At 61.5% G+C, this 27,741-nt stretch overlaps 2 protein-coding genes across 7 annotated transcripts; one reads left to right on the top strand and one right to left on the bottom strand.

Annotated features, from left to right (window-relative positions):
* The first annotated feature begins 115 nt into the window (after window positions 1–115).
* On the top strand, window positions 116–2,567 carry PAFAH1B3 (platelet activating factor acetylhydrolase 1b catalytic subunit 3). Its single transcript, XM_065898849.1, has 5 exons — window positions 116–474; window positions 680–769; window positions 1,453–1,569; window positions 1,648–1,770; window positions 2,236–2,567. The coding sequence occupies exons 1-5, from the start codon at window positions 397–399 to the stop codon at window positions 2,524–2,526; spliced, it is 699 nt and encodes a 232-aa protein (XP_065754921.1). The 5' UTR covers window positions 116–396; the 3' UTR covers window positions 2,527–2,567.
* An 857-nt stretch (window positions 2,568–3,424) lies between these two features.
* CIC (capicua transcriptional repressor) lies at window positions 3,425–27,095 on the bottom strand. Of its 6 annotated transcripts, none has more exons than XM_065898730.1 (20): window positions 24,317–27,095; window positions 12,263–12,412; window positions 11,941–12,175; window positions 11,727–11,856; window positions 11,449–11,631; window positions 11,203–11,368; window positions 10,160–10,362; window positions 9,840–10,065; window positions 9,266–9,369; window positions 7,765–8,992; window positions 7,486–7,673; window positions 6,997–7,118; window positions 6,733–6,899; window positions 6,341–6,631; window positions 5,921–6,246; window positions 5,400–5,653; window positions 5,150–5,301; window positions 4,941–5,072; window positions 4,509–4,640; window positions 3,425–4,420 (listed from the first exon to the last, which is right to left on the bottom strand). In XM_065898730.1, exons 1-20 carry the CDS (start codon window positions 27,093–27,095, stop codon window positions 4,053–4,055), a joined length of 7,536 nt encoding a protein of 2,511 aa, XP_065754802.1. In that variant the 3' UTR covers window positions 3,425–4,052. The 6 variants fall into 6 exon arrangements, with proteins under 6 accessions (XP_065754802.1, XP_065754801.1, XP_065754803.1 ...); XM_065898729.1 differs by having other exon boundaries at window positions 4,053–4,420; window positions 5,150–5,304; XM_065898731.1 differs by having other exon boundaries at window positions 4,053–4,420; window positions 5,150–5,304; window positions 5,921–6,243.
* Window positions 27,096–27,741: the final 646 nt, after the last annotated feature.

The raw sequence follows: 27,741 nt of genomic DNA, 5'->3' as shown, positions 1-27,741 counted from the left end.
TTCTTCCCACGCGGAAGGGCGCTAGATTTTTCCCCACTCTGCTTTCACGGTAGGGTGGTTTCTCCCTCCTCCCCTCCACGGGTACTGGATGGTCTCGCCTCCCCCCACGCCCCGTGCCGCCGCCGCTGCCGGAGAGTGAGCGGCCCGGGCAGGAAGCGCCGGACGAGCCCACTGCGCGGCCGCCGTGGGGGAAGCAAGGCCAATTCCTCTAAGTGAAGGTTTCCGCCCCGGAGAGGAGGCGGCGCCCGGGATCGGCCGCGCCCTCCGCTAGAGTGCGGGCTTCGGGACAGTCCATTGTTGCCTGAGGGGTAGGGGTGGGCGTGGCGGCGCCGCCTCCTCCAGGAACACTCCCCGGCTGACCGCGCTCGCTTGTGCTGCTGGAGCCGCGGCGCCAAGATGAGCGGAGAAGAGAACCCAGCCAGCAAGCCCACGCCGGTGCAGGACGTGCAGGGCGACGGGCGCTGGATGTCCCTGGTGAGCGACCCCGCCCGCGATACTCTGGAGTCCGGGGCTGGGGGCGGGGGGTGGGGGGGAAGGCTCTGAGAGAGTAGCTGGTTTGCGCCGCTCTCATTACGAGATTGGGAAACTGAGGGCAGTTGGCGTGGTGCCGCCTAAGAAAGCGGGGCGGGGCGGGCCCAGCAGCGTGCGTGCCACTGACTCCCCCTTTACGTCCCCAAAGCACCATCGGTTCGTAGCCGACAGCAAAGATAAAGAACCCGAAGTCGTCTTCATCGGGGACTCCTTAGTCCAGCTAATGCACCAGTGCGAGGTGAGGCCCGTCCCTCTCTTCCTGCCCCACCCAGGCCTGTGCCCTCACTGACAGACCTGGACCAGAGCCCAAACCAGGCGGTGTATGGGGTACCCGAAATAGCCTCAGGTAACGCCGGGCACCCAGAATCTCAGTGTAATGTGCCACATTCTACTGAGAAGGAAGTGTGTGTCCTGGCTTTGTCGTACTGGGTCTGTGTATAGTGAGACTTAAAATGAGGCTTCGTGCAATACTGCCTAGGATGAGGCTCTTTGTTTGTTTAAACTAGTGCCCAGCCCTAATGGATTTCCACAGAGCTATAGTTATTTCCACAAAGTGAAGGTCAACGGTAATAGGTCTCTACTAAGGGGGCTCAATTATGATATCTTTCCATTAAGCGACGTTAAACCATGGCTTTCCTCAAAGTGAGGTTCAACTGGAATGCTGCTGGTTCGATGCCTGGCTCAAGTAGAATAGGCTTCCGTGAAGGGAGTCCTGCTTCCATGGGGTTTTGTGGAAGTGAGACTATAATGGGTTTGCGTAAAGTGAGGTTTGACCATATTGGGGTTTGCTCGAGGTGAGATTTAACCAGACTGCTTCCGTAAAGCAGGGCTCTTCCATGATGACATTTGGTTAACCTTTGGATAGAGAGTGGTGGTCGATGCTGACAGTGCCCCTGTGCCCACACCACTTCTTGCCCACAGATCTGGCGGGAGCTCTTTTCCCCTCTTCATGCCCTTAACTTTGGCATTGGCGGTGACAACACGCAGCACGTGCTGTGGCGTCTGGAGAACGGGGAGCTGGAACACATCCGGCCCAAGGTGAGCAGGGCTTGGGTGGGCAGCTAGAGCACCCTTAGCCTGCCCCCTCACCACTGCTTCATGCCTCTCTTTCCACAGATCGTGGTGGTCTGGGTGGGTACCAATAACCACGGGCACACCGCAGAGCAGGTGGCTGGAGGCATCAAGGCCATCGTGCAACTGGTGAACCAGCGGCAGCCCCAGGCCCGGGTCGTGGTGCTGGTGAGAGAGTGGGAGGGTGGGAAAGGAAGAACGGCAGTGTTCTGGGACCCCTTCACGTGTAGCCACAGCTGCACGGTTCTGGGCAGCTTAGCACAGAGCAGTGGTTGAAGGCAGAATCTCATGTTGAAGCTTGCTACACCCATCAGAGGGGCTGTGGTTAAGGACATGTTCAGGGACCAGTTAGCCCCTTTTGCCCAAGAGACTGCTAGAGATTCTCGGGGTATTGAGAAATTCAAGACACTTAAATAGCCAAAAGTTATCAGGCATTCCCAGGGTTAATCTTGCCTCCATCACTTCTAGAAGGTCTCACTTCTAGAATAAGGTCTCAGACCATCATCTTTCCATCCCTAGTGTATTTTGCAGCTGGGGACTTACTGGTGGGGGGTGGGGGACAGTTTGGCACAGGGAACGGGATACCCAGAGGCTGGTAGGATGCCTCCTCACAACTCTTCTTGCCTTCCTCAGGGCCTGCTTCCTCGGGGCCAGCACCCCAACCCACTTCGCGAGAAAAACCGACAGGTGAATGAGCTGGTACGGGCAGCACTGGCTGGCCACCCACGGGCGCACTTCCTGGATGCAGACCCTGGCTTTGTGCACTCAGATGGTACCATAAGTCACCATGACATGTATGATTACCTGCATCTCAGCCGGCTGGGGTACACACCTGTTTGCCGGACCCTGCACTCCCTGCTTCTGCGTCTGCTCGCCCAAGACCAGGGACAGGGTGGTGCTCCCATGCCAGAACCCACACCCTAAGCATCTGCCTTCCTGCAACATTAAATTTTCATTCTTCAGTCTCCCATTCTCTGCTTTATGGCCAAGCCCGTCTGGGTACCTGAATCTCAACTCCCATGTCTGTGACCCTGCATCTCTGCCCAAGGCAGGCCGCACCAATCGATCAAGATACTGTGGCTCCTGTAGAGTCAGGCAGATTTATCATCACAGTGGTGCTCCAGGCAGGCACGACCAATCAGTACAACACGAAGTGAAACTGGCTTGCTAACGTGGCCCTATAGGATCATGGTCAAGCAAGAATTCTGGGTGACCCAACAGTCAAAGCCCACTCAAAGCTGCCCTCCAATCTGCACATGCTCTTCCCCCTGACTGGAACTTCTGGTGCTCTGGTCCTAGCTTAAGTGTGACTTCCTGTGGAAGCTTCCTGACCTTCCCACCCCTAGCAGTCATCCCTCCACACAGCGTATGGGTATTTTTCTCTCCAGAGAAGCACTGTCCACAGGCTGTGACAGAGGCGCAAACAGGAGAGGTTCCTTCTGGCCTGGCTGCAGTGCTGGTTCAGGCCACACAAGGGCAGCAGGGGTCACTGGGGACAGCGTGGTACTCTGGGCTGACTGGCCTCCCCACCCGGTGCCACCCCTGGCTCAGACCTCTCTCGTTCAGCTGGAACGTCAGAGGTGAACTGCTCTTCTTGTAGTACCACATCACGGGCCTTCCCGAGCTTGTGCGTGTTAGACGGCTAAATAGGCATCTTGACTCTGCCCACCATGTCCCCCTGATGTAGGGAAGGGACGGTCCTGGAATCGCACCCCCCACCTCACGGTGGTTAGGGGGAGAAGTCCAGCTCCACGGCCAGCCGTGGGGGTCAGACTGGTACGACCAACATCCCTTCTCCCTTCCGAGCAGGCAGCCGCACGGGTGTGTTAAACAGCTTTAATCTCGGTCGTTGCGGCTTCTCAGCACAGTAAGAAATATTGCACATGATCAACATGTTTTGTTCTGGGGATGGGGACAGGGCGGGGGAGTCACCTTCTTAGAAAGTACAACCCAAGCCGGGAGGGCAGAGGGGGTGGGGAGAGAGAACCCTCCCCGTGCCTGTGGCAAAGTGCAGGAGCCCCCACCCCCAAACTAACCTGAGTCCAGCCCCTCTGGGGAAAAAAGGGGTACATGAACTCCCCCTACTCCACAGGCGCCTCCCTGTGGCCCGAGGCCCACACTACCCTCCAGCTTGCAGCCCTCACACGAGCCATTTTGCATAAAGTACAAGTGAAAAGGTCTGAAGGTAACACACTCCAGGTTATGTACAGGGGCTCGGTGAAGGGAGACTGTGCCCCCTGCTTCCCCTCAGCTGCCCCCCATCACAGGGAGGGAGCTGTGGGGGGAGGGGGACAGACAAGAGGAGCAGGCCTCATTCCGTCCCAAACTGGAAAGGACGCAATGGCTTTGCTGGGGAGGAGGTAACCATCCTGCCCCCGCATTCCTGCCACCTACATACTGTCCGTGTCCTGAGGGGAGTACTGTGGGTCTGGGGTCTTCTCAGGAGCCCCTCACCTGCCTGTGGCAGCTGTGGAGGGACCAGAGGGGGGTGGTGAGGGTTGGGGGGGCCCCTCCCAGCCAGGCTGTCCGGGCCCCGGCTCTGGGGGCGGAGGCAATGGCGGGGCAGCCGGGGCCGTGCCAGAGTCCGAGCCAGGTGAGGTGGGGTCAGGGCCCCCAGCAGGGCTGGGAGTGGGGACAGGGGCAGCAGCAGTGACAGTGGGGGGCGGTCCAGGGAGGGGGGCCTCGGCTCCCGGGGGCTGCTCCGTGGGAGTGGCCGCCTGCATGATCTTCTGGCGCACCTCACGGATCTTCAGCTGCAGACAGACCTTAGAGGGGAAGATGTCTGCGTAGCGGGCCTGGAAGGCTGCCGTGGCCTGGGCTGTGGACAGAAGGGTGGTGGGGAGGGCAGGGTGAGATGAGTGGGTAGGCCCCCTCCAAGTGCCCCCCAAGACTCCGCACCTGCTTACCTGATGGGAAGAAGCCATGGTCCTGGAAGAGCTGCATGACGAGGGCCCGGCGCTGGTCCAGGGTGCGCCGCAGCGACGAGTATGGCACCTTCTCGTATTCCAGCTCCCCGAGCACATCCTCAGCTTCTGTACCTGGGAGCAGCGCAGGGAGCACAGTCGAGCCTCCGCAGCAGCCTGGCCCTCCACCACTGTCCGAGGGGCCACTCCGCCCTCATTGAATTCTATTTCACAGTGGGGTTTAGAGATGGAACCCACCCAAGGTCACGTACCAACTTAGGGGCCTGTTGAATATCAGAACCCACCCTTGACCTGCTGTCCTTTCTCTCAGCGACACCCACCCCACCTCTCCCATCTTTAACCCCGTTCCTGGGACCCCCACCCCTCTTGGAGGCCCTAGCACCCCCGTAGCTCTGCCTGCCACCACACCGGCACCTGTACGGTCAAAAGTGAAGATGTCCCCCTCGCACTTGGCACTCTTGGGGGTGTTGGGCTCCGAGCTGCAACTGGAGCGTCTCCTCATCTTACGCTTGGGCGAGGTGGGGTCCTCAGGGGCTGAGTCCAGGTCTGGTCAAACAGAAGCAGGCTCAGTGGAGATGGCCCCAGTCTGTCCCACCTACCCTGGGTGCCTTGCGCTCGCCTACCAGTGGAGTTCTTCCTCTTCTTGCGGTAGGAGCCCAGGATGGCCCGGGGTGAGGTGGCCAGAGACTGCAGGGTGGGCGAGGGCAACACCTCCTCAGGCCGAAACTCGGGCAGCTCAGCAAAGCGCTCTTCGAAGTCCACCTCTGACAGGACCCTGCTGGAGAGCGGGCAGGGTCACCTCCTCTGCCTCAGCCTGCAGCTGCCCCCTCTGCCACCAACCCACACACTCCAAGTCCCCCAGCCCATGCTCACTTGTCCACAGAGTCAAAGGTCTTCTTCAGGGGCGGGGGCCGCACCTTGACCTTCTTGCCGGCACTAGCCGCCTCCTTGCGCTCGGGGGTGTCCCCAGCTGCCCTCCCACTGCTGCCCTCACTGCTGCTGCCGCTGCTACCAGGGGCTGGGGCTGGAGCCGGGGCCGGGCTGGGAGGGGTGGGAGGCTCCCCTCGGCTCTCCAGGCCCAGCCCGGGGACACGCCAGTCTGAAGATGAGCTGGGGAATTTGCTGGCCTGGGGTGAGGATGGCAGGGAGATGGAGGACACTGGGTTCAGACTCACCTGGGCAAGACCCAGAAATACAAAAGATGAATGCTGACGGCCAAGACACAGAGCCATGGGGAAGACCCAGTCATGCAGACAGATAGGCAGGAGGACAGAGGAGGACCCACAAGGGCACAGTTCGGACAGGGATGGAAGAGGGGTGGAACAGAAGGGCAGGCAGGGGACTGAGGGGCCAAGCCCAGCAGCAGGGAACCCCCAGGCCTGCTGGACACTCACCACGGTCTCAGGGCCCTTGGCACTGGTCCGCTCCTCAGCAGGTGGGGGCGGCGGGGGACTGCACCGGGCCGGGGGAGCCCAGGTCTCTGGGGGCAGTGGAGGGGCTGGTGTTGTTGGCCGCCCCTCAAGCTCTGACTCGGATGCAGGGGGCTCACGAGCTGGGCCGGGCTCCAACGGCTGTCGGGACGCAGGGCCTGGCCGCCCAGGGGCACCTGCCTCAAAGGAGCCCACAGGAATGCTGGCGATGGCCGCCTTCACTTTCTGGGGGGCCTTGGGGGTGGGCCGCTGGGCCTTGGGGGCCACTAAACTGTAGGTCATGGAGCCTGCTGGTAAAGAGAGTATTTGCTGAGCCAGGCCTGACTAGAGCCCATCCCCTGGGTCTCCCCACTCACCCCCACCCTCGGTTGGCCCGGCACCCACCTGTGGCACTAGGAAAAGGGCTGGTGGGGGCCGGGGTGGCAGTGGCAGGGGCCGGTGGGCCCTTGGGCAGGATGGTGGCAGCAGGTGGGGTGGTGTTGGTGGCCACGGTGTAGACCAGGCCTGGGGGAGCCTGGGATGGCTGGGCCAGGGGTGCTGAGGAGGTGGGTACGGGGCTGCCAGGGTAAAACGCTGTGATGACGGGACCACTGGGGGCTGCGCAGGTGGGAGGCAGCTGGGGGCTGGGCACGGGTGACACGCCCACCTGGCCAGGAGCCAGCAATGGGGCTTGGCCTGCAGAGAGAAAGACAGAGGAGAGGCAGGGGACCGAGTTAGGGCCAGAGCTGCCTCAGCCCCACCCTTGGTCCCCAGCTGCCTGCCAGGCCACCCCTCACCTGAAAGCAGGGGCTGCACGAAGGCGGGGCCGCTGGGCCCCAGCGAGGTGAAGCCTAGGGCTACTGAGCTCGTGGGTCCGTACGAGGTGACTGTTCCAGCCTGACTGGATGCAGGACTGGTACCCAGGGGCAGCGCATGCCCGCCTGCTGACTGCACGTAGGTGATCCTGCCGCAGGGAGAGGAAAGAGGAAGGTGTAGGTGAGCTGGCCCCACCTAACCCCTTCCCTGCACTCACCTCCAGATGAGGGCTCAACTGCCATTACCTGGTAGAGGAGGGCAGCAGAACCTTCTGAGGCTGAGAGGCGGGTCCGGGGAGCGTGGCCGGGCTGAGGGGCGGCACCAGGCCGCCGGGTGTGCTCACAGGCACCGGAGTTAGCTGGATGATCTGTGGGCAAGGGCACCACAGGCTGAGGTGAGCTGGGGACCCAGAGTGAGGCAGGGGAGGACCAAGACCTCGGAGGCTGGACCTCAGCAGAGACACGGGACAGAGAAATTGGGACGGGGACGGGAAGGGAGAAACGAAAGCAAAGACGACAGCGACAGATAGGAGACACAGAGAAGGGACAAGGTACAAACACGGAGGGCAGAATCAAGATATGCACAGAGGTCGAGCAAGACAGGGGCCAAGAGACAAAAAGGGAGAAAAGGAGAAGACTGAACGACAGACAGACACAGAAACCGCGGGACATAGAGGCTAACACCCAGGAAGAGAAGAATACGAAACAGGCGGGCCACCACCGAGGTGCCCTTACCTTGCTGGGTGGCTGAGCACCGTTCTGCACAGGTACTGAGAAGGGTGGGCTCACCAGGGGCAGCGGCTGGCCGGCCCCTCCTCCCCGCACTGACATGCTAGGGGTGGCCAAGGGCACTAGTACCTTCCCAGGTAGCAGCTGGGCTGAGCCACCCGGGGGCGGGGCCTGCACAGGAGAAACTGACTGGGCTGCAAGTTGAGAGACAAGGGAGCAGGTGGTTACCAAGGAGTTGAATAAGCCTGTGGTCCCTCTCCGTATGCTGCCCAGCCCAGGCCTCACCTTTCGGGGGCGGGGCGGAGGGTACGGACTGCAGGATGGGGATGCCAGGAGTGGGTGCGGTGGCAGCCAGGACTTTGCCGTTGGTGGAGGTGCCCGGCGGGAGGGTGAAACGGATGCTGGTGGTGGGTGCAGGACCGCTGGGAGCCGCTACCTTGGTCCCAGGGGCTGGTACTGGGGCAGGCGCCACTTGAAGTTGCTGGGGCAGCGTGGGCAGAATATACTGCACCTGGGTGATTCCCCCAGCCTTGCCCAGGGGACCTGGCTGCAGGATGCCCAGGGGCATTGGCCCATTGGGCCCACTCCCAGCACCTGCTCCTGAGCCCGCAGCCGTCCCGCTGCCAGGGCCCCCCTGGGCAATGAACTGGACAGCTGGGGGCGCTGGGGCCCCATAGCCCGGGGCGCCCACCAGCAGGTTGGTGACAGTGGCAGGTGCCTTCCCCACAGTGCCCAGTAGGGGTCCAGCCACCAGATGTGAGGCTGTTGAGGTGGCTGCTCCCGACTTCTTGTCTGAATACACTAAGCTGACGCCCAGCGGGGAGCCCCCAGGTGCCCGGGACCCAGCGACTGTCTCAGTCCTGGCACCGGCCGTGTCATTTGGAGACGCTTCTGCCCGGCCAGAAGTGGGGAAAGGCTTAGAGGCGATGGGCACAGGAGTGCTGCTGACAGGCCGCACCACATTGGTGACCATGGTGGCGGCCGGGCGGGACAGGGGGGCTGCTGGGGCCCCATAGGCCAGCGACGGGGCTGGGGCCGAGGGCATGCGAGCTCCACTGCCCTCCCGTTCCTCCTTATTTGAGGGCAGGACCAGTGTCTGCAGAACACTTCCTCCCCCGCTGGGAGGTGCCGCAATGACTGAGGGGCCTGGTGGCTCCAGGCCCCCCACACTTTCAGGTCTCTTGCGCCGGAAGGTGGCAGGATCCGTGGGGAGAAACCGGGTGGCCTTAGGCGTTGCTGGGCCCCCAGTTCCAGGGGGTGGGGGCCGTAGGGGACCTGTTGTGCTGCCCTGACCTGACTCCTGGGCCTTGAAGGTCCCTGAGCCCAGCGGGAAGGAGGTGGCTGCTGAGGCCGAGGAGGAGGCAGGCGAGGACGAGGAGGATGGGGTGGGCCCGTAGCCTTTGCCGAAGCCGGCAGGTGGATCTGGGGGCCCTGGGGGCTCAGGGTCCAGCGATGGACGGCAGTGAGTAAAGGAGGAACGGATCACAGGCGAGAACACCTTCCGACCAAATCCCTGAGTGGCAGGAGAAGGGAGACACAGCATGTCAAGGGAGCCTGGATACCCACACCCTGCCCATCCCGCCCATCCCAACCTCCCCGTCCCGCCTGGCAACCAGGCCAGCCGAAGGCCTCCACGCATCCAGGCTGAGACCCAGTTCCCCACGAAGCAAGTAGCTCATCCTCTCTGCGCCTTAATCTCCCCCTCTGTCAACGTGCAGAGAAGTTAACATTTCCCCCACTTCCCAGGATGCGTGAGACCAGACAGCAGCAAGTCCCAAGCCCTCACCTTGCTGCCCTCTGGGTCCTCCCCAGAGCTGTCTCCGCTCTCGCTGTCGGTCACCCGCTCCTTGCACTTGAGGTCAATGTCAGTGGTGCTGAAGCCATCGTCAGCTGAGAGAGCAGAGGGAACAGTGCTGGTAAAGGGCTGGGTGCAGGGCTGCCCAGGAGGAACAGTGTGGAGCCTGGCTCTGGCCTCGGCTCTGCCCCGAGTTAGCAGTTAAGTGCTGTCCAGGAATGCTGTTCCTCACCAGGAACAAGTGTTGTTCCAAGTGTTGTCCAGGAATGCTCTGCCCACCTGCCCGCCAGCAGACCCTAAGAGCACACTGGTAACAGCACCTAATACTGTGTCCAATGGCCCGGCCATGCCCGTGTCCTCCCGGCTTCCTGTCTGGCTTGGGGCTTCTTGCGGGCAGGGCTGGGCTTACTCAGTAGGGCCTGAACTGAACATGCCCACAATCACACATGAACATGGAAGGGAAGAAAAGGAAGGGGCCTAAGGGCCTGGACCAAATCTCCGCCCACCCCTCCAAACCTTAGCCAGCTGCTCCCTGCATAGGATTCTGGGCCCTGCAACTGCTTACCAATGACATCATCATCCCCTTCCTCCTCACAGATGACCATGCGTTCCTCGTCACTGGTCATGTCCTCACTGGCTGCACGCTGGGAACGGGAGGCCCGGGTGGGCAGCAGTGGGGGCCGCCCACTGGCTGCCAGAGTGCCTCCCTCACCGGGGGCCGCAAAGGGGCCTGGAGCCCCATACTGGGTGGAAGGCTTTGGGCCAGAGTAGGATGCAGGGCCAGAAACCATCTGCAGGAGAAGTGCAGGGAGAGTTCAGCCAGTGCTGTCACCGTGGGCAGCCCTCCCTGCACATCGCCCCTACCCCCTGGCCTGCACTCCAGACCTGAGTCAGTTCCTGTAGTGCCTGGCTGTCTACTTCCCCGCCATCCAGGCTGTGGACCCCGCTGTGGGAGAAGGCTCGGGGCCGGGCTGAGCCAGGTCCGCCGACTGTGTGCAGACGTTCTGCCCCACAGGAGCTGCTCCCCGGAGCCTTGGTGTCCGAGCTCAAGAGCGTCTGGGCTGTGACGGACAGGAGCTCCGAGGACACTGTATGGTGGAAAGAAAAAAGTGTCGCAGTCAGGAAGGCTCCTCCCAGTGCCCAGGCTGGCCAAGCGATCCACAGATATTTCTAGATACCAGGCAGAAGCAGGTTGGACTTCCTGGGCCACCTGGCAGAAAAGAGATACCACCCACCAGGCCAGCATTTCCCCTGGTTCCTGCCCTCTTGGGTTGCGAGGAGCAAGCCCACTGCTCCCTGGGAGGCAGCCTTTCTGAGAGCATGAAAGCCTAGAGACAGGTATGTGTGGCGTTGCCTAGCTAATAACCACTGGACTATCTGAGCCTCTACTCCCTCATCTCAGAGAAAAAGGAACGTCTCCTCCCTCACAGAGTCGTGGGCCCAAACCCACAGGATCACTCCAGAGAAGCACCTCAGAATGGTGCCGGGCACACTGAACACCCTCAGTCAGTAGAAGCAGCCAACGAGGGGCTTCCAACTGTGGTCTTGAGAGCGAGATGAGCTGGGGTTTAAATTCAACCTTTGGTACTTTCTAGTTTTTTAGCGACTTCACACAAGTGCTTTTGTCTCTCTAAACCGTTTCCTCACATCTGCAAGATTAGGTGTGCTTCTGAATACTGAAGACTACGCTCTTCTTGACGCCTGTCATAGTGAGTGCTCAGCAAATGGCAGCTGACAATAAGACTTCTGCTCAGAAACCTTATCTATTTGGACCTCCCTGACCCCTTCACAAGTGATAAGTACCAGTTCCTTTGTGAGTAAGGGTTCTCAGATAAAAGAGATAAAGCTGAGAGGAGCTTCTGGGGAAGGGGGTGAGCAAGCAAAGGGGAGGTCGGTGTCAGGGCAGAAGAGCCAAAGGGCTCACTAACCTCCAGGGGCAGCGGCGGTGCCTGTCTCCGACATGCTCCGCTCCCTTGGCTCCTTGTGCCCCCCTGCCAGCCCCAGGCTTGTAGGCTTGGCCTCTGAGCTGGACTTCTTCCGGTCCTTGTTGCACCACTTCCAGTCTGGGTGGGCCTTAAAGTGGGCCTCTTTCACCTGGCAGGAGAGGGCAGGGAGACCCTTCACTCACCCACCCTGCCAGAGGAAGCCGAGCAGCCGAGAGGGGGCGGAGTTACCTGGAAGGCCAGGTCGTGGTACTTCTGCTTCTCCTTGGGCCCCAGAGCGTACCACCACTCGCCCAGGATCTTACTGACGGTCCGGTTGTCCTGGTTGGGGTGACGCTGGTGGACCAGGGCCCGGTGCCGCTTGCTGAAGATCATGAAGGCGTTCATGGGCCGCCGGATATGGTCCTTCTCCCTCTGCAGTAGACACAGGCCCGAGCAGGAAGGTTAGGAGTGGGGAGATGGGCTTGGGCGGCCACAGGGTGAGCTGGGGACAGGTGGAGATGAGGCACCTTGTTGGGGCTGCGTCCATCCTTCTCTGAAGATGAGTCTCGTTCCTTGGGCAGGGCGCTGAGGGACTGTGTCCGGCGTTTCCCAGGAGGCAGAGGCAACTGGATCTCAGGAGACATGATGGAGAGGAAGCTGTGGCGGGAGCGGCAGGGCAGTGAGAGCCATGTCTCTGGCCACTACACCCTCCTCCCCAGTCCCAAGCCTCAGGGCACTCACGCATCGTCGTGGTCACTCTCTGTCTCACTGTCCAGCCGGGGCTCTCCTGGAGGACCAGGGGCCTCCTCCTCCGTCGTGGGAAGGGGGCCCTTTCCAGGTTCCACCACCCCCAAAGTGTGGGGGGGTCCGGGCCCTGGGCTCTCAGGGCATGTAGCTCCAGGGGGCCGCCCAGGGTCAGCATTCCCCGTCCCGCCTGGTGGCTGCTCGTGAGCAACAGCTGCCGACTCAGCAGGTTCTGGGGGCAGAGCGGCAGGCAGATCAGAGGGCTCCTGGGCCATCTCGACCCCATCCCCATGCCTTCCCGGAGCCTCCCAGCCCTCACCTTTGCTCTGGTTGGAGGCCACTAGGTGGCTAGCAGGTTGCTGGGCCTCACTTGGCTGCACGGAGGGGTCAGGCTGGCTGGGGGCCAGGAAGGGGACTAAGGAATGCCAGGGGAACACGGCCACAGAGCGAGGTTCCACGTTCGTCCATACTGTGGGAAGGAGTCAGCTGAGCTGTGCGGCAGGAGAGCTTGGCCTTGACCCCCAACTCAAACTCTTCTCCACCCTGGACAAGGTGGCTCCACCCCTTCTTTACACCCCCTTCCTCAATCCCAGAGCCCCCTGGGCTCGTACATGCGACATCACTCAGGAAAAACTCCTCCCTGAAAGATTTCTAGATTTTTAAGAAAGAAAACAGAAGCAGGGGAACGGTCCTCACACCCCACTCCCTCCCCCACCTCCACCCCCACCTCCACCAGCCTTGCCACCAGGGACCAGGCCAGAGAAACGACTGGCTCCTGTCACCAACCAGGCCATGTTTGCTTGCCAACTCACTCTCTCAAGGCCCCTAGACCTTAGCAAGGCTGCAGACCCTCCCTCAGTCAATTCCCATCACCATGTTGCCGTCTGACAGCGCCCCTCACCTTGGCCTCATACTCCCTTTCTCTTTTCCTGAGGCAGACGGCCCAGTCTCCCTACCCTCTCCTCCCCTCCCCACTACTCACAGGGCATGGGGTCTCAGGCCTTTCTCCTTGCCTCCCTACCCCTACCACAGACCCCAGGGAGCCAGACCTGCCTTTCCCAGGCTGGGCACAGGTGGCTCCAGCATCTCTTTCCTCCTCAAAGAGAACCTACTGCCCATGAAGACACCTCCCAGCCTCCCTCACTCTATACCCCTGAGCTTATCTCCAGTGTAGTGTCCAGCCCCCTTGCCCCAAAAGATGGGAGGGTGTGGTAAACTCTTCAGACAAAAAGGCACAGACAATGGGACAGACGAGAGAATTATTACAAGACTCTGCCCAGGCAAGGCAAAGGGGCCAGGTGTTTCCTTAAGGCTACGCACAGGAAGGTACTTCCCTCATCAGGACGCTGGTCCTAGAGGTCCAACCTTCTGCTCCAGGAGCTGGGTGGTAAGGGAGCCAGCCCACCCCTTACGGCTGAGTCCCACCCCTGGCTGGACTCCTGGGGCTGGCCCAGGCTGGGAGTGGGCTTCCTACTCACTGCCAGCTCCCTGGGGGAAGTGGAAGCAGCAGAGGAGGCCCCTGCTAGGGGAAGACCAAGAAGAGAAGAGGGAAACGCCCTAGCCCTGGTCCCCATCATTCCAGGCTCCCCCTGATCTGGATCAATCTGACCTAGGCTGATCCCCCCTGCCAATGCCTTCCAAAGGCTGGCCTAGGGGAGCCCCTATGTGAGGCACTGGCCTCAAGACCTGATTCTGTGAGGTGCTGACAAAACAAAAAAGTAGATATCAAGGCAACAGGGGAGGAACAAAGAAGCCCACACTGGAAAAGGACTCAAAACACTATGAAGATCCCATCCACTACCACGGGGGCACTGGAGCCCCAAAAGCCTGCTGGGCCCTCCAAACCCATGACAGCCTTCAGAGACCCGGACCTGTCCCTCTCTTCACAAGGATCTTTCCCATCAGGACCCCTCATCTTCTGCTAGGTGGGAAAGAAGGGGCCCAGTATACAATGGGAGAACAGTCCTTTGGTCCTGTCCCTCCTGAACTCCTCCCTAGTGCACTACCCTCCAGGTTCCCGGGTCTCTTCCTCTCTCTGAAAAGCAAACCACCAACACGTCACTCTGTTCTGAGCAAACAGTGCCTCACTCCCTTCCCAAGACCTGTCCTTAGCCCCACTACTCAATCACAGCCCCTAGCCCCTTCTCCCTCTATTCCACACCTGGCACCAGCAGGTCTCACGCTGCTCCTATTCTAATCCATGCTCCTTAGCCAGGTACTCTGCACCCCTCCTCACCTCCCATGACAACATACCTTTCCCACCCCACACCTAAACACCACAGCTGTCCTCAGCTACTCCCCACTCTGCACTCCCATCCCTCCACTACACTCCCACCTGCCGTCACTAACCACTCAGACCAGCCGAGCTCTATAACTTTCCCCTCTACTCTGCCTCCACCGTTCTCTTACTATAACCCCATCACCATTACTTCGCACTCAGCACCCCGACACCTTGACCCCTGCAGTCCCAGGGCCCAGGCGCTACTGACCGAACATGCCGAGGCCACGGGAGGCCGCGCCGGACGCGGGCACCAGGGGCCTGTGGGCTGAGTACATGGTCCGGCACGGGATGGCCCGGCCGGGGCTCCCGCCTCCTCAGCGGCCGCCGCCGTTCCGCCCGCCGCCGGCTCCTCGGCCGCCACCGCTCGGGCCCGGGGGGAGCTGGAGGCCGTCGCCGCATGCCCCCCCCCACCGCCCCCCCCTCCGGCCGCCCCACGCGGGGGGTCTCAGCCGGGCGCGCCTGCGCACAACGCCGCCTGCCTCCCGCCGCCCGGGGGGCGGGGGGAGGTCAGAGCGCGCCGGCCCCGCCCCGCCCCCCGGCGCGCGCGGGGGCCGTCACGGGGCGCGCGGCACCCAGGCCATCGGCGCCGCCCCCTCCTTCTCCCTCCTCCCGTGCGGAGCCGGGCGGGCGGGGCAGGTGGGGCGGGGCGCGGCGCGCGTGCGCGGGGGCGGCCCCCTCCCTTCCCCGTTCGCTGGCTCGCTCCCTCCCTCCCTCGCAGCTCTGGCGGGTAACGGCTCTGGCCCCGAGCGCCCCGGTTGCCGGCGCCGCGCCCCGCCTTTCCGGGCCTGGGGCCCGCGGCTCAGCGCCGGGTCGGCCTCCGGCCCCAGGCGGGCAGACGGACGAGCGTGCGTGCGTCCGTGCGCTCCGAGCGAGCCCCGCGCCGAACCGCCGCCGCCTCCCCGCCCCGCCACTACTACGCGCTCCCCTCCCCCCGCCGCACCTCCCCCCGCCCCTTCCCCGCTTCCCCCGCGGCCTTCCGCGCAAGCCCGGCCCACCGCGCGCGAGCCCATTGGCTGCCGCCGCCGCGCGCGGGTCAGGCCCCGCCGCGCCCGCCCCCATTGGCCGCCCCGGGGGAACGTCAGTCATATGCAAATAAGGGCAGGGCGGGGCGGGCTCCGGTTGGACCCAAGCCGGCCCGGGGCGGGACTGTGGGAGGAGGGCGGCAGGGAGGGCGCACTGCAGTAAAGGCACTGAGCCAGGGGGGCGGTTCGGGGCGCCGCGCTGCAGAGGCCCGGGGCTGTGGGTGGTGCTTGTGTGTCCAGTCCGCGCGAGGAACACGCTCACGCGCGGCTCGGCCCACCTCCCTCACGCCCACCTGGGCACGCGCGGCCCCGCAGGGCTGACAAACTGCGTGCAGGGTTGGGCGAGCCACCCCTGAGCCCTCACCAACTCTCACAACAGCAGTCACAAACACACACGCACACACACACACTCCTCATAGACTTTCCTACCACACCCATTATCTCATACACAATCCAGGGTCACATGTACCCTCGGTCTTACACACGAAGTCAGAAGTCACACACCCGGCACCTCACACAAATGTACTACCTCCCACACTAAACGTCCATCACTCCCCACCCACCATCACACACACTTGTTCTCACTCTTCTTCACATCACCCATTTCATACATGCCCTGTCATATGTGCTTCATCAAGCATATCCTCATACATATCCACCAGCCCATGTGACTCATACAAACACACAACATATCAAACAGGCAGAATTATCTCATACACCTCATCACAGCCACTGCTTGTCCACAGCACACACCCTACATCCCTCCAACACAACCACACACTCACGTGGCCTTCCTGACAACCCCCAACCCCAACACAGGTAACTCTCACAAATGCCATCATACTGACCCCAAACACTATGTAAACTTACCCTGGTGAGCACTAACTACTTCAGTACCCTGGCTCAGGAGGTATACAAAGTGCCATGGCCATTCCCATTGATTCAGCTACCCTGCCTGACACTTAGCAGCCACCTGGGACCCTCTACCTCACAGTGTAAGGCAGGGGGCCACCACTCTGGGCTGGGAGCCACCCTTTCCAAAAGAGGAAGAAAGGAAACTAACACTGGGGCTGCTACATGCTTGGGGCTGCTACATGCTCGGCGCTTGTATGTATAACCCTGTGCATTGAATCCTCACAGCCACTAGGGAAGTACACTTTATTATGCCTGTTGTTCAGATGAGAAAATGAGGCTCAGAGAAATTGAATAAATTGTGCAAGATCATGCAGCCAGGACATAACAGCCCAGCACTCCAACTCAAGTGCTCTTTCCACTACTGAAATTTTCACCTCAGGGTGGACACAGGCAGAGACTCCCAACAGAGGTCTGGGAATATGTTCAGACAATGATATCAGAGAGACTGGTCAACTATAGAAAGGTCAGAGGGTACACACCGAGACACAGGCAGGGGACCCCACCAGGCAGAGACGCAGAGGCCTTGGATCACCCAAGAAGGGCCCGGAGGCCACATCCAGTAAAGGCAGAGGCCTGGGGTCATACCCGGGCAGGTAAAGATTGCACAGGCTCAGATGCACCAAGACTAGGGTCCTTCACCGGTGGGATCAGTGATATGCACAGACAAACCCTTTTCCCAGCCTTCTGCAGCTACAGACAGAGATGAAGGCATGGAGAGGGGGCAAAACCCAGGTAACCTGGGCCTAGAGGGAAGGGTAAGGTCTGTAGCCCTCTGACCTCCAGAGACTACAGGGCCAGACACTTGGCTGTGAGCCTGGAGAGACCAACAGAGGGACTATTAGGTGACTGCCCCCTCCTCCCTATGCAGCCCCAGACTCAGACCCTCCATTACCTCACTGCCCCAGGGACTGCAATGTGAAGCAGAAATCAAGGCTGAAATCAATGTGGCCTGCTCTATCTCCCTACCGCTGCCCCCTCCTCTCCCCACCGGTGAGTCACCTACTGGCAAGTTAACCCCTTCCCCACTGCAATGAAGCCCAGGGACTGAGCTCAGAGGAACCCTGCCGCCAGCTCCCCCACTTCTGTTGGGTGAGAAAGAGCTAAGCCTGGCACAGTAGGGAAAGAGGGCCCCAGACATCTGGGAGGATTGCACATCTGGTAGAAGACAGTGCCCACATAGGAGGGATGGGAAGAGGCCCCTTACAGGGCAGGGTACAGCCAAGTGGGGGCCCAGCCTAGCAGGGAGGGGCCGGAATCTGGACGGGAAGGGCCCCCCTGCCCTGGGCACTGGGCCAGCCCTATACTTAGCTTCCATTGTTTGGAATGGAGGAACCCTGAGTGGGGGTGATTAGGAGTGGAGAAGAGGGAGCAGGTCCTGTCCCCAGACAGCTCCATGTCTCTAGCCACCCCCAACCCTAACTGGGGCCTCCCTAGTTGGAAAAGTCTGAGGGGGGTTCCCCAAACCAGGGCCCCAGCCCCATCAGAGAGGGGGTGCATCACCATCCTTCACTCAGAGCAGGTACTAGGCAGAACTACGGTGCAGCCACCCCCTGCACTACCCCATAGCCAACTCCACAAAAGGTTTGGCCCCAAACAGCCCGCACAGCACCACCCCACCCCAGCCTGGGGACAGGGAGCCCAGATGGAGACAGCAAGTGCCACCCAGGGTGGCACAGGCTGAGGCCTGCCCAAAGGCCTGGGGCGCACAGCCAGGGATGCTGACAGGCTGAGGGACAGGCAGACATGCTCTGAACTCACGGGCCCCCGTTTACTGAGTACGAGAGGCACCGTGCCCTGCCGCCTGCGGCTCCCCACCCTGCTCTCCAGGCCCGGGTCCCCCGCCTCGGCTCACCACCCCAGTGTCCCCAGCTCCCCTCACCCGCTCTCCACATACACACCCACCCACCCACCCCGGGCGGCGTCGGAGACGGCCAGGGTTGCCTGGGGAACGAGCCCAGGATTGGACTGGTGCTGCTCGGGAGGGATGGGGGCCTAAAAATAGCGCCAGGGTGAGTCAGTGAGTGGGGCTGGGGTAGGCAGGGGGACCAGAAGGGAAAGAGAGGCAAGCGAGAGGTGCGGGGGAGGCTCCCCAGGGATTGGAAGATGGGCGGGATAGGATGGAGGGCGGGATATGGATTTGGGGGTAGAAGAGGGGGTTGAGGGGGAGTGTACAGGCGCCGGGGCTGCGAGGGCTGGTCCCCGCGGGCTGAGGGAGGGGCCCCTGCCTGGGCGGAGGAGGGGGCGCCGCCCTGCGTTCTCCTCCCCAGCCCCGAGCTCACGAGATTTTCCACTCGCCGCCTGGCCCCCAGCCAGCCCCCGTCGGGCCCCACAAAGCTGCTTTGTGCTGAGAGAGCGGGCGGGCACCCGGCCGGCCTGACACCCACGCGGGCAGCGGCGGTGCGCGGGTCAGCTGGCACCCGAACTGTCTGCTGCGTGGGGGGGGGTACCCCCACCCTGCCCGAGGACGCTGCCGCGCAAGGGTTAATGACGCAAGGGCCAGGGTAGCAAGTCTCAGCCAATCGGCGTCGGCGGGCGCGACAGTAGCCAATGGGAAGGCCGGAGGCCCGACGCCCCGGGCCTACCCCCTGGGGCGCGAGAATGGGCGCGGCGCTCACTGGGTGCCCGTCTGGATCCACAAAGCCCCCGGTACACCCTGTTTCCCGGGCTGCTTCGCAAAAAAAAGGCTCAGAAGGGCGTAGGATCTCGCAGTCAGGAAGTGGCACGGTCAAGATTCGAGCCCAGGTCTGCCTGGCTTCACAAATCAGCTTTTCCACCGAAATGGGGAGACGGGGGTTCCCAGTCCCAGGCCCCCAAGCGGAGCGGGAACAGGCAGGGGACCGGGTGCGGGCGGAGGCGGCGGCGCGGCAGGCTAGGGTCCAGCCGCCTGCGGTGCAGCCGCTGCCGCCGGTGGTAATGGGAGCCAGACGCCGTCGTCGCCGCTAATGCGCCTCCCTCTCGGCCACTAATGGAGCCATTAATGCCGGGCGCCGGGGGCTGAGGGCCACACACACCACCCTGCCGCTGCGCATGCGCGCGCCAGCAGCCCCGCCACCCGCCGCCAGCAGGAGGCAGCCTGACCCCTTGCAGTGCCTGGCGCTGGGGGCGTTTCCAAGACTCACTTCACTCCTGCTACCTCAAAAAAGCCTCTTCTCTCTCCCGCAAATCATCCTCTTTTTCCCAGCCTAGGTTTCCTTCCTTTCCAGGGATCTTTGACACCCTGATCCAACCCTTGCCCTCTGCTCTAAACCCTTTCTCGGCTCTTCACAGGCTGACATTCAAGCATGGCCTGGCTGGACCTGTCCTCCTTGGCACCCTTCTGCCAAGACTAGGCTCATGTCAGCTCCAGCCTTAACTGGCCACTCAGAGGTCATGCACTTTCACCCCTCCTGGCCTTTGCTCCTGTGGCTAAGCCTGGATGGCTCTTCCCTTTCTTTCACTACCCTGAAATCCACTCATTCTTGCTTCAGGTCAAATGTCACCTCCAGTGAGAAGCCTACCTGAACCTTCCTCACCTCCTCGCATTAAGCCACAGAGTTTTCTCTCTCCTCGGGCCTCCCCAGGCTCTGTATCTCCCTCTGCTCATCCTTGCCGGTGCCTGCATCCACATCTGCCTTCCCCACCCACTTATCCCAGGGCTGCTCAGCCTGGACCTGGTAGAGGGATGAGGAGTGACTTCTGGTGGGAGAGAAGGGGTTCACTGTTTGAGACAAAACAAATTCTGGTGGGCAGAATCTGGATCTGGATCTGGGGAGTCAGGACACCCCTGGCTCCTCTCTGGGCCTCATCTTCCCGACGCACCCAAGCATAGTTGGTGGATGCCACCTGGTCTCTGAGGTCCTACTGGTTGGGGTGGACTGCACGTGGGACTCAATTAAATGGAACTGGCACCAAAGTGTCTCCTGAAAGGCAATGGGGGTGGTGGTGGTAGGGGTGATCTGGGTCATGCCCTCGAGCAGGTGGGTGGGCACAGGAGCTGCTTTCCTGCTTCTCCCCCCACAGCCGGATCTCCTAGCTTGGCCCAAAAAGCCCCCACCTTCCTGCCTGTCTTGGGAACAGGTGCTTGGGTGTTGATGGGTCTGCAGGATGGCTCCCAACACCTCTCAGCAGGTTTCAGGGACATTAGTGGGCATTTAATTTGTCAAGGGACAAGCGGGGGTTCCCAGGCCTAGACATTCTCCCAACACTCCCCATTCTCCCACCTGTTCCCCAAGGAGCAGGAGATCTGGTGCTTAGCAACTATCCACTGACTTAAAGGAACAGAGTACCTGATGTGCACAGAGTGGGGGTGGGGGCTAGGATGGGGGAAACATGTCCGTCTAAATAATGGGAGAAGGAAGGCCAGAGGAGAGGCCAAGGCTGGACCAGAGACAGGATTCCAAGATGGGGGAATCAAAACAGAAAGAAGGTGGAATGAAGCCTCAGACCAGAACTGATGTCTAAGGAGGTACAAACCTGGAAAGGCATAGAGAGCCAGACTCAGAGAAAGTCAGACAGAAGTCCAGAGAGAGAGAGAGACTCGGGGCCAGAAACAGAGCCCTAGACAGAGACAGACATAGGAACCCAAGGGAGAGACAGATAAACATACAGTGGCTCAAACAGGCAGATGGGCAGACAGGCCCAGGAGAAGGGGCACTGCCTGTCAATATGGGGAAACCAGGCGGAAGCTGGGAGCTGGAAGGGAGGCCATGCCAGAAACAGGGCTGAGACATCTGGCCTCCTGGGCCAGGGCTGCAGGCCCTGGGGCGGCTTCCTCTCCTGGGGAGCAGGCGGGAAGAGTCAGAGGGAGGTGGCAATGGCAGCTGGCTGGCCCGGCCATGCACAGAATGTAGAGAATGCCGGCCCGCCTGCTCCGGCAAGTCCCCCAGCGGAAGCAAATGCCTGGCAGGGGGCAGAAGCAGGCAGGCTGCCCCGGGCCACCCCCTCACACCTGCTGCCCTGACTGAGGGTCAGGCCCTGGCATGGGCGGGCAGAAGGGGCCAGGACTATAGCCTCACTCTTCCACTGGGCACAGTCTGCCCTATCTGGGCCTCAGAGGGAGAAGGCCCCAAGGTGCCTACCTCCCAAGGGTTTAGGGAGGCCTCTGAGAGAAGAACAAAAGGGCCTGCTGGCTGGGAACCTGAGGGCAGCCTGGATACCTCAGCATGGGTGTAGTCAGGAAGGCGCTGCTCAGAACCGCCAGGACAGGCACTGGACAAGTTCTGACGACCAGGTGGCTTCCAGCAAGGGGCCTCCCCTCCCTGAACCTCAGTTCCCCCCTCCCCCTGACAACAGGGCTGGTAATCCCTGTTTCATAGCATCAGGAGGTTTCGATGAGATGGCCCCACGCCTGAGGCTGGGCACATGGTAAATGCTCAATAAAGTGGGCTACTGTTATTGTTTTCATTATTCTAACTGAGAGTGCTTAAGAGCCTGGGCTCTGGAGCCAGACAGCCTGGATTCACACTCTGGCTCTCCCTCTTCCTAGCTGGGTGACCTTGGGCAAGTCACTTTGCCTCTCGGGCTACAGTTTCCTCCTCTGTCTACTGGAACTAATAATCGTGCTGATCTCCTGGGTTGTTGTGAGGATTCAGTGAGTAAAGGCTCAGTCAGCGCTTACTGAGCAGTGTGCCAAGCACATGCATGGGTGGTACTCAATAAATTATTATTACTGTTACTTCTAGTAGGAAGAGTCCTGTGATCCAGAGATCGAGACACCTGGTTCAAGACCCAGTCCTGCCCCTCCCTGGCTGGGTGACCTTAATCAGGATTCTTTTTCTGTCAGGGCCTCATTTTCCTCATCTGGAAAATGGTGGCAGGAACCCCCCCGGCCCCCCGACCACCCTGGTAGGTCTCAGGTCACCTGCATCGTGCCATCCCTCCCCACACGGCAGCAGCGAGGGTCATGACTGACCGATGCTATGTATGAGGGCAATGTCGGGGGCTGTAGGCATGCGGGGGGTGGGGGCTGAGGGGGATGGTAGGAGTCCGTCTGCTTCAGTTTCTTCATCTGCCTAAGGATAGGAATCCCCGCTGTGCCCACTTTGTGGAATTTTGCTCATATCAACTACGATAACAAATGTAAAAAATGTTGGGGGTGGGGCAAAAAACACAGCTCACAACCTCAGTATATGAGCATGAGGGGCAAGCGTAGTCTTTGTGTCCCTCTGCCCGGGTCTGGGCTGGAGCTCAGTGAGGGCAGGGTCTGGGCCCCTTCCTATATTGGTCTTTGCACCAGCCTAAGACACAGCAGATCCTACCCAGATCCACAGCCCAGACTCTTTCCTCCCTGGTCTCCCTGCCTCTGGCCTCAGGGGCTGGAACTCACCCTTCATGTACAGCCATGGTTGGGTCGGCTCAAAACCTTCCATGGCTCTCAGGATAAAGTTCCTAAGTCTTAGAAGGACCCTCTATGATCTGACCCTTGATGTACTGCTCACCAACACAGCCACACATCCCAACACTCACCCACTGTCTAGAGCCCCTGACTTAGCAGATTCAACTTCCTTCAAATTCTTGCTTTCGCCTCAAGGCCTTTGCACACTCTTCCCTCTGCCTGAAGGTCCTCCTGCCGGCCTTGCCAGGCTCCCTTCTGCACACCCTTCAGGTCTCACTTTAGACTCTGCAGGTCTCACTTTAGACCCTGCAGGTCTCACTGGCCCCTTCTCCAAGAAGCCCTCCCTGACTTCACATGGCCTCCTGGGCTTCCTCCACCCCAGCCCTGACCACTCTGGACAGCTACTATCTGGGGACAGGTCTGTCTTACTCCAGGGACCATGAGCCCTTTGAGGACAAGGCTGTGTCCTTAGCATCAGCCAGCATAGGGCCAGGCACAGAGAGGGGGCCTCAGTCAACAGTGAATTAATAAGTAAATAAGAAAAAGATGCTAGGGAAGGGGCTGGTGACGGGTCTGTCACCCTCCATGAAAGTTGCTCTGACAAGGCCCAGGCCAGCTGGCTTTCCAGCACCATCTCAGAAATGCCTCTCCCCCCACCCCTGGCCTCAGCCCTCCAGCCACTCTGGCTGTGCTCAGCGGTGCTCCTTCTGGCCTCGGAGCCTTCCCCACGGCCTCCTAGGAGGTTCTCCTGTCCCACAGTTGCTGGTTCCAACTCATCCTTCAACTCTCAGCGTACACGCCCTTTCCTGAGGGCAGCCAGACTAGGTTCACATCTGGAAGCATGCCCAGCACACGCCCAGCTCCCCGCCATGGCACTGACCACACCTGTGCTATTTACCAGGTGCAGTGTTGAAGATGAGGGCTCCAGTCCTGGTCCTGCCACCACCTGGCAGAAGAACCTGTTGGAGCCTCAGTCTTCCCATCAGTAACCCAGGCAGGTTGGTCACAAGCCAACCTGCCTGGGTTTGAAGGCTGGCTCCAGGATTTACTAGCCATGTGACTCTGGGCAAGTTACTAACCTGGCCTCAGTTTCCTCTCATTTTTTTTTTTTTTTTCTTTGTTTTGGCCGCACTGCACGGCTTGTGGGATCTTAGTTCCCCGACTGGGGATCGAACCCAGATCCCTGCAGTGGAAGTACGGAGTCCCAACCACTGGACCACCAGGAAATTCCCAGTTTCCTCTAAATGAGCATAATCATAGCAGGGTTCAGTATGTTGTGAGTACTACGTTAAGGGGTGGGTGTGAGGGTTAGGTGCGATAACCCACTTGCAGTGCTTGTCACGGTGATACCCCTGCCAGTCCTCCAGGCGTGGGACCTGTCATCATAATTATCATCTCTGTTACCCCATCAGCTCTGTGGCGGCCTGGCTTTGAGCCTGCACTCAGGAAAGGTTTGCTGACTGATGGACCCCTTCAGAGTACATTCCCAACAGGAGGCTTCTGGAAACGCTGCACTGAGCCTTCAAAGTCCACGCCCGGGGACCTCCCTGGCAGTCCAGTGGTTAAGAATCCGCGCTTCCACTGCAGAGGACATGGGTTCGATCCCTGGTCGGGGAACTAAGATCCTGCTTGCCGCACGGTGCGGCCGGAAAAAAAAAAAAAAGAAAAACTCCATGCCCTTGCCTGACACGTGAATTCCCACCGGAACATCTGTGCAGAGAGGAGGCCAGCCTCCCCTTGAATCCCACCCAAGGTGGGGAGCTCACCTCTCTTGAGAGCCAGTTTGCAAGGGGCCCTGCACAAAATGAGCCCTCGCCCAGCCCATCCACCTGAACCTCTTACCTGTCCCAGGCCGGCCCATGATGACTTCCTTTTTGGGGGCAGGATGGCTGGTGTAGCTGCTGGGCACCAGGACGGGCAACAGGGCAGCAGGTGAGGGGTGGAAGGCCACCGGCTGGAAGGGCGAGGAAGCCAGGCCAAAGGTGGGCATCGGCTGGGCCACGGCCGTCGGCGCAGCTGGAGGCACAGTGATGGGCACGGGGGCCGGCAGAGGTGGAGGCAGGCCAGGCTTCCCACTGGCCATCCCAGGCGGCACCGGAGTCTCTCGGCAGCCCCGCCCAGGTCCCCCGGCCCGTGCCTCACTGCCAGCGCCCACCTCCCCAGGGAATTTGGAGGGCAGCGGCACGTCGGGGTTGCGGACGATGACGGGTGAGTCCCGCTGTACGGCAGGCACCCTGCGCACGGAAGGCCCAGGATCCGAGGTGAGACCGGCAGGTGGGGGCAACAGCAGCAACGGCGAGGGCTGGCGGGAGCGGGAGAAGGGCACGGCGGGCGACACAGCACGGAAGCCAGCCGGTGTGGAGGGTGTAGGTGTGTGGGACACCGAATCCACACCAGAGTCTAAGCTGTCACTCTTGGGGAAGTCTGGGGCGGCTCCTCCGCCTGCTGCACCAGGGGCCCCCAACGCCCCTGGGTGGGGCAGCAGCTCTGTCTTCCGTCGCCCAGGGCTGATGGGCACAGTAAAGGTCAGGTTGGTCTGGAAGGTAGGTAGGATGCCAGAGGAATGGCGCTCTCGGGGGGCAGGTGGGGGTGGGTGAGGGCCCAGGTCCGGCGGCGTCAGCACGCCTGCCTTAGGGGTGCTGGCGCTCAGGTGGCGACTGCGAACAGCAGTGCGTTGGATGACTGGCGAGGCGTTGATGGGGCTGAAGTTGGCAGGGCGGAAGCCGAAGAGTGGTGAGGGTGAGGGTGACGGGGCTGGCGAGAAAGGTGACTGCGTAGAGACGGGGGAGAAGGAGGGTGTGCCCGAGCGAGAGCTGCCCAGTGACACCAGCATCACAGCCGCTTCACACTCATCAAACTCAAAGCGTGACAGGTCAGCAGGGGCCACCAGGCGTGGGCGTGAGTCTCCCCGGGCTGCCACGCTGCTGGCCTCACTGTCCCGAGACGTCTCATCACCCCAGTCGAACTCGGTGCTGCCCTCACGGGCCGCCACACCAGCTGGTCGCCCAGCCCCACCTGGGCCACTGTCCGCCAGGCCCTCCATCTCCTTGGTTCGCATGGACAGGTGGCGGGAGCAGTAGCCCCGCCGCTGGGACTCCTTCATGCAGCCATCTCTCGAGCACAGCCGTCGCCACTGCTTGCCGTTGAATTTCTTTCGAATTCCATTGGGTGTGCAGACCACGTCGCCCTTCTTGTATTTCTGCTGGGCTGCTGTCAGGGGCGTGCGGGCCCGGGCAGCCGGTGCAGCCCCCTTCTCCAGGGAGGCCACGCTGCTGCTGCGGCTGCCGCCCTGGCTCCCCTCCTGGCAGGGCGAGGGCTGCTCGCCAGGGCGGCCTGGGCCGGCGAAGGCTGGGGACTTGGGTGGCGGTGACAGGAGCTGGGGCGGGGGCAGCGGGAGCAGGGCCGGGGTGCCCAGGGCTGGCGGGTGCTTCTCCTCACCCTCCTCGCAAGCCCCCAGGTGGCCACCAAAGCTGATCTTGGAGACCTCGGCATCCTCGGGCTGCTTGAGGTCCAGGGCAGCAGGGCAGGGGGGAAGGGCGGCCCCCGGCTCGGCCTGCCCCTCCTCAGGACCCGCCGGGGGCTTCCTCGGCAGGGCTTCGGGCTCCCACGGGGGCCGCAGCAGGCGCAGGCTGGAGCGGGCCACCCACACTGCGTCCTCGGGCTCACGCTGCGGCAGCTGTGGCGGGGTGGCCGCCGGGCCCGGCTGGGAGCTGGGGCCGGGGCTGAAGCGGACCTTGTAGGCAGCTGGCTTGGCAGCCACCTCCACCACCACCCCCGCACGGTAGGCAGCCACACCGGGCTCCACACAGGTACAGACCGCCGTGCCCACCACCAGCGCAGCCGGCGGTGGCGTGGCATCCAAAACCACATCCACACCACTGCCAGGTGCCCCCTCGTAGAAAGTCAGGGCCCGGTCCCCAGGGAACTGCACACCCAGGTCCTGGCTTCGGCGCACCTGGCGCACCACAGCCGGCAGGAAGAGACCGTCCCCACGCCGAGCCAGCACCCGCTGGGACCGCAGCTGCCGCAGGTCATAGCCACCGCTGGTGCTGCCAGGGGGCCAGGGGCCTAAACCACCAGCTTCGGCCGGCTCATCTTCCAGGTCGGCCGAGTGCTCGCTGGCTGTGTCGGTGGAGGAGGAGCGGGCAGAGGTGGGTGGCTGCGGAGGCACCCCCGGGGTGCCCGCCTCCTCGGGGGTCCGTGCCCGCTCTTCAGGGGCACCAGCCGCCCCACTGCTGCCACTGCCGGCGCCATGCTCCTCCACATACTTCTTCTTGGGCGCTCGTGACTTGAACGTGGCCGTCTTTCGGCTGAGTGAGGGCTCCCAGCGGCCTGCCTCCCCTTCCCCCTTGGGTTCCTCGGCTGGGCCTGGAGCCGGGTCATCGGGGTGCAGCTCTGGGGGCAGCCCTTCAGCCCCCGTGCCCCGCTCGGCCTCCTCCTCACCCTCCTCAGCCTCTTCTGGCCCCGGCTGCTGCTGCTGAGCCTCATCGTCTTCCTCCTCTGGCTTGTCGCCCTCCCCGGCCCCTCGCCGCCTCAGGGCCTTGGCCCTGGTGGCTGGGGGGGACTTGCCACCGCTGCCAGAACCTGGGAGGCCGGTGCATGCCTTCTTCATTGGTTTCATCTTTCGTCCACCTGCAGGGTGAGAGGCCAGACACGGGTCACTGGGAGCGACTCGGGAACACCTCCACACGCACTGCCCCCAAGACTTCCTACTTGCTGAGGTCACTGCCTCAGCGCCACGGTCCCCAAGCTCTCCTTCCTGGCTGTCTTCAACTCACATAGGCCCCTGGCCAGCACCCAGACACAGACTGGCACTCGTGTCCCCTGAGCTATACACTCTGGTTCCTTGGGGACCCTCACATGATCTGCTTCCTCTGCAGAGGACAGGAGGTGCATGCACACACTCTGACTGCCCCAAGGGGACGCGAGAAGCACTAACGGTTCACGTCTATGGAGCACTCACTTGGAGCCGAGCCCTGGGCTAAACGTGCCTTTATTAACCCATGTCATCCTCACAACAGCACTAAGAGGCAGATGCTACTATCAGTCCCATTTACACTCGAGGAAACTGGGGCACGGAGAGATCAAGCAACTTGTCCAAATTCATCCAGCTAGGAAATGGCAGAGCTAAGATCTGAACCCAGGCAATCTGGCTCCAGTCTGTGCTCCTAACCATTTCAGTGTGCCGCCTGTCACATGATCCTTGTGCTGTCACTGTCCAGAGAACACACACACTCACACACACACACACGCACAGGCACACAGTC

This window comes from Phocoena phocoena, chromosome 20, assembly GCF_963924675.1.
Source record: "Phocoena phocoena chromosome 20, mPhoPho1.1, whole genome shotgun sequence".
Lineage (NCBI taxonomy): Eukaryota > Metazoa > Chordata > Mammalia > Artiodactyla > Phocoenidae > Phocoena > Phocoena phocoena.
Note: the sequence above shows the minus strand (reverse complement) of the source record. Positions and strands in the feature narration are given on the sequence as shown.

What these genes read in the sequence shown, in the direction of transcription:
- CIC (XM_065898729.1), bottom strand. Translation starts at nt 27,095, where the DNA reads ATGAAACCAATGAAGAAGGCATGCACCGGCCTCCCAGGTTCTGGCAGC. An exon ending in GTGCTCAGCCACCCAGCAAG is followed by an intron (nt 7,119 to 7,485) that starts GTAAGGGCACCT and finishes CCTTGCCCACAG; the next exon opens with ATCATCCAGCTAACTCCGGT. An exon ending in CCCTTTTCCTAGTGCCACAG is followed by an intron (nt 6,247 to 6,340) that starts GTGGGTGCCGGG and finishes TCTCTTTACCAG; the next exon opens with CAGGCTCCATGACCTACAGT.
- PAFAH1B3 (XM_065898849.1), top strand. Translation starts at nt 397, where the DNA reads ATGAGCGGAGAAGAGAACCCAGCCAGCAAGCCCACGCCGGTGCAGGAC. An exon ending in AGCTAATGCACCAGTGCGAG is followed by an intron (nt 770 to 1,452) that starts GTGAGGCCCGTC and finishes TCTTGCCCACAG; the next exon opens with ATCTGGCGGGAGCTCTTTTC. An exon ending in TGGAACACATCCGGCCCAAG is followed by an intron (nt 1,570 to 1,647) that starts GTGAGCAGGGCT and finishes CTCTTTCCACAG; the next exon opens with ATCGTGGTGGTCTGGGTGGG.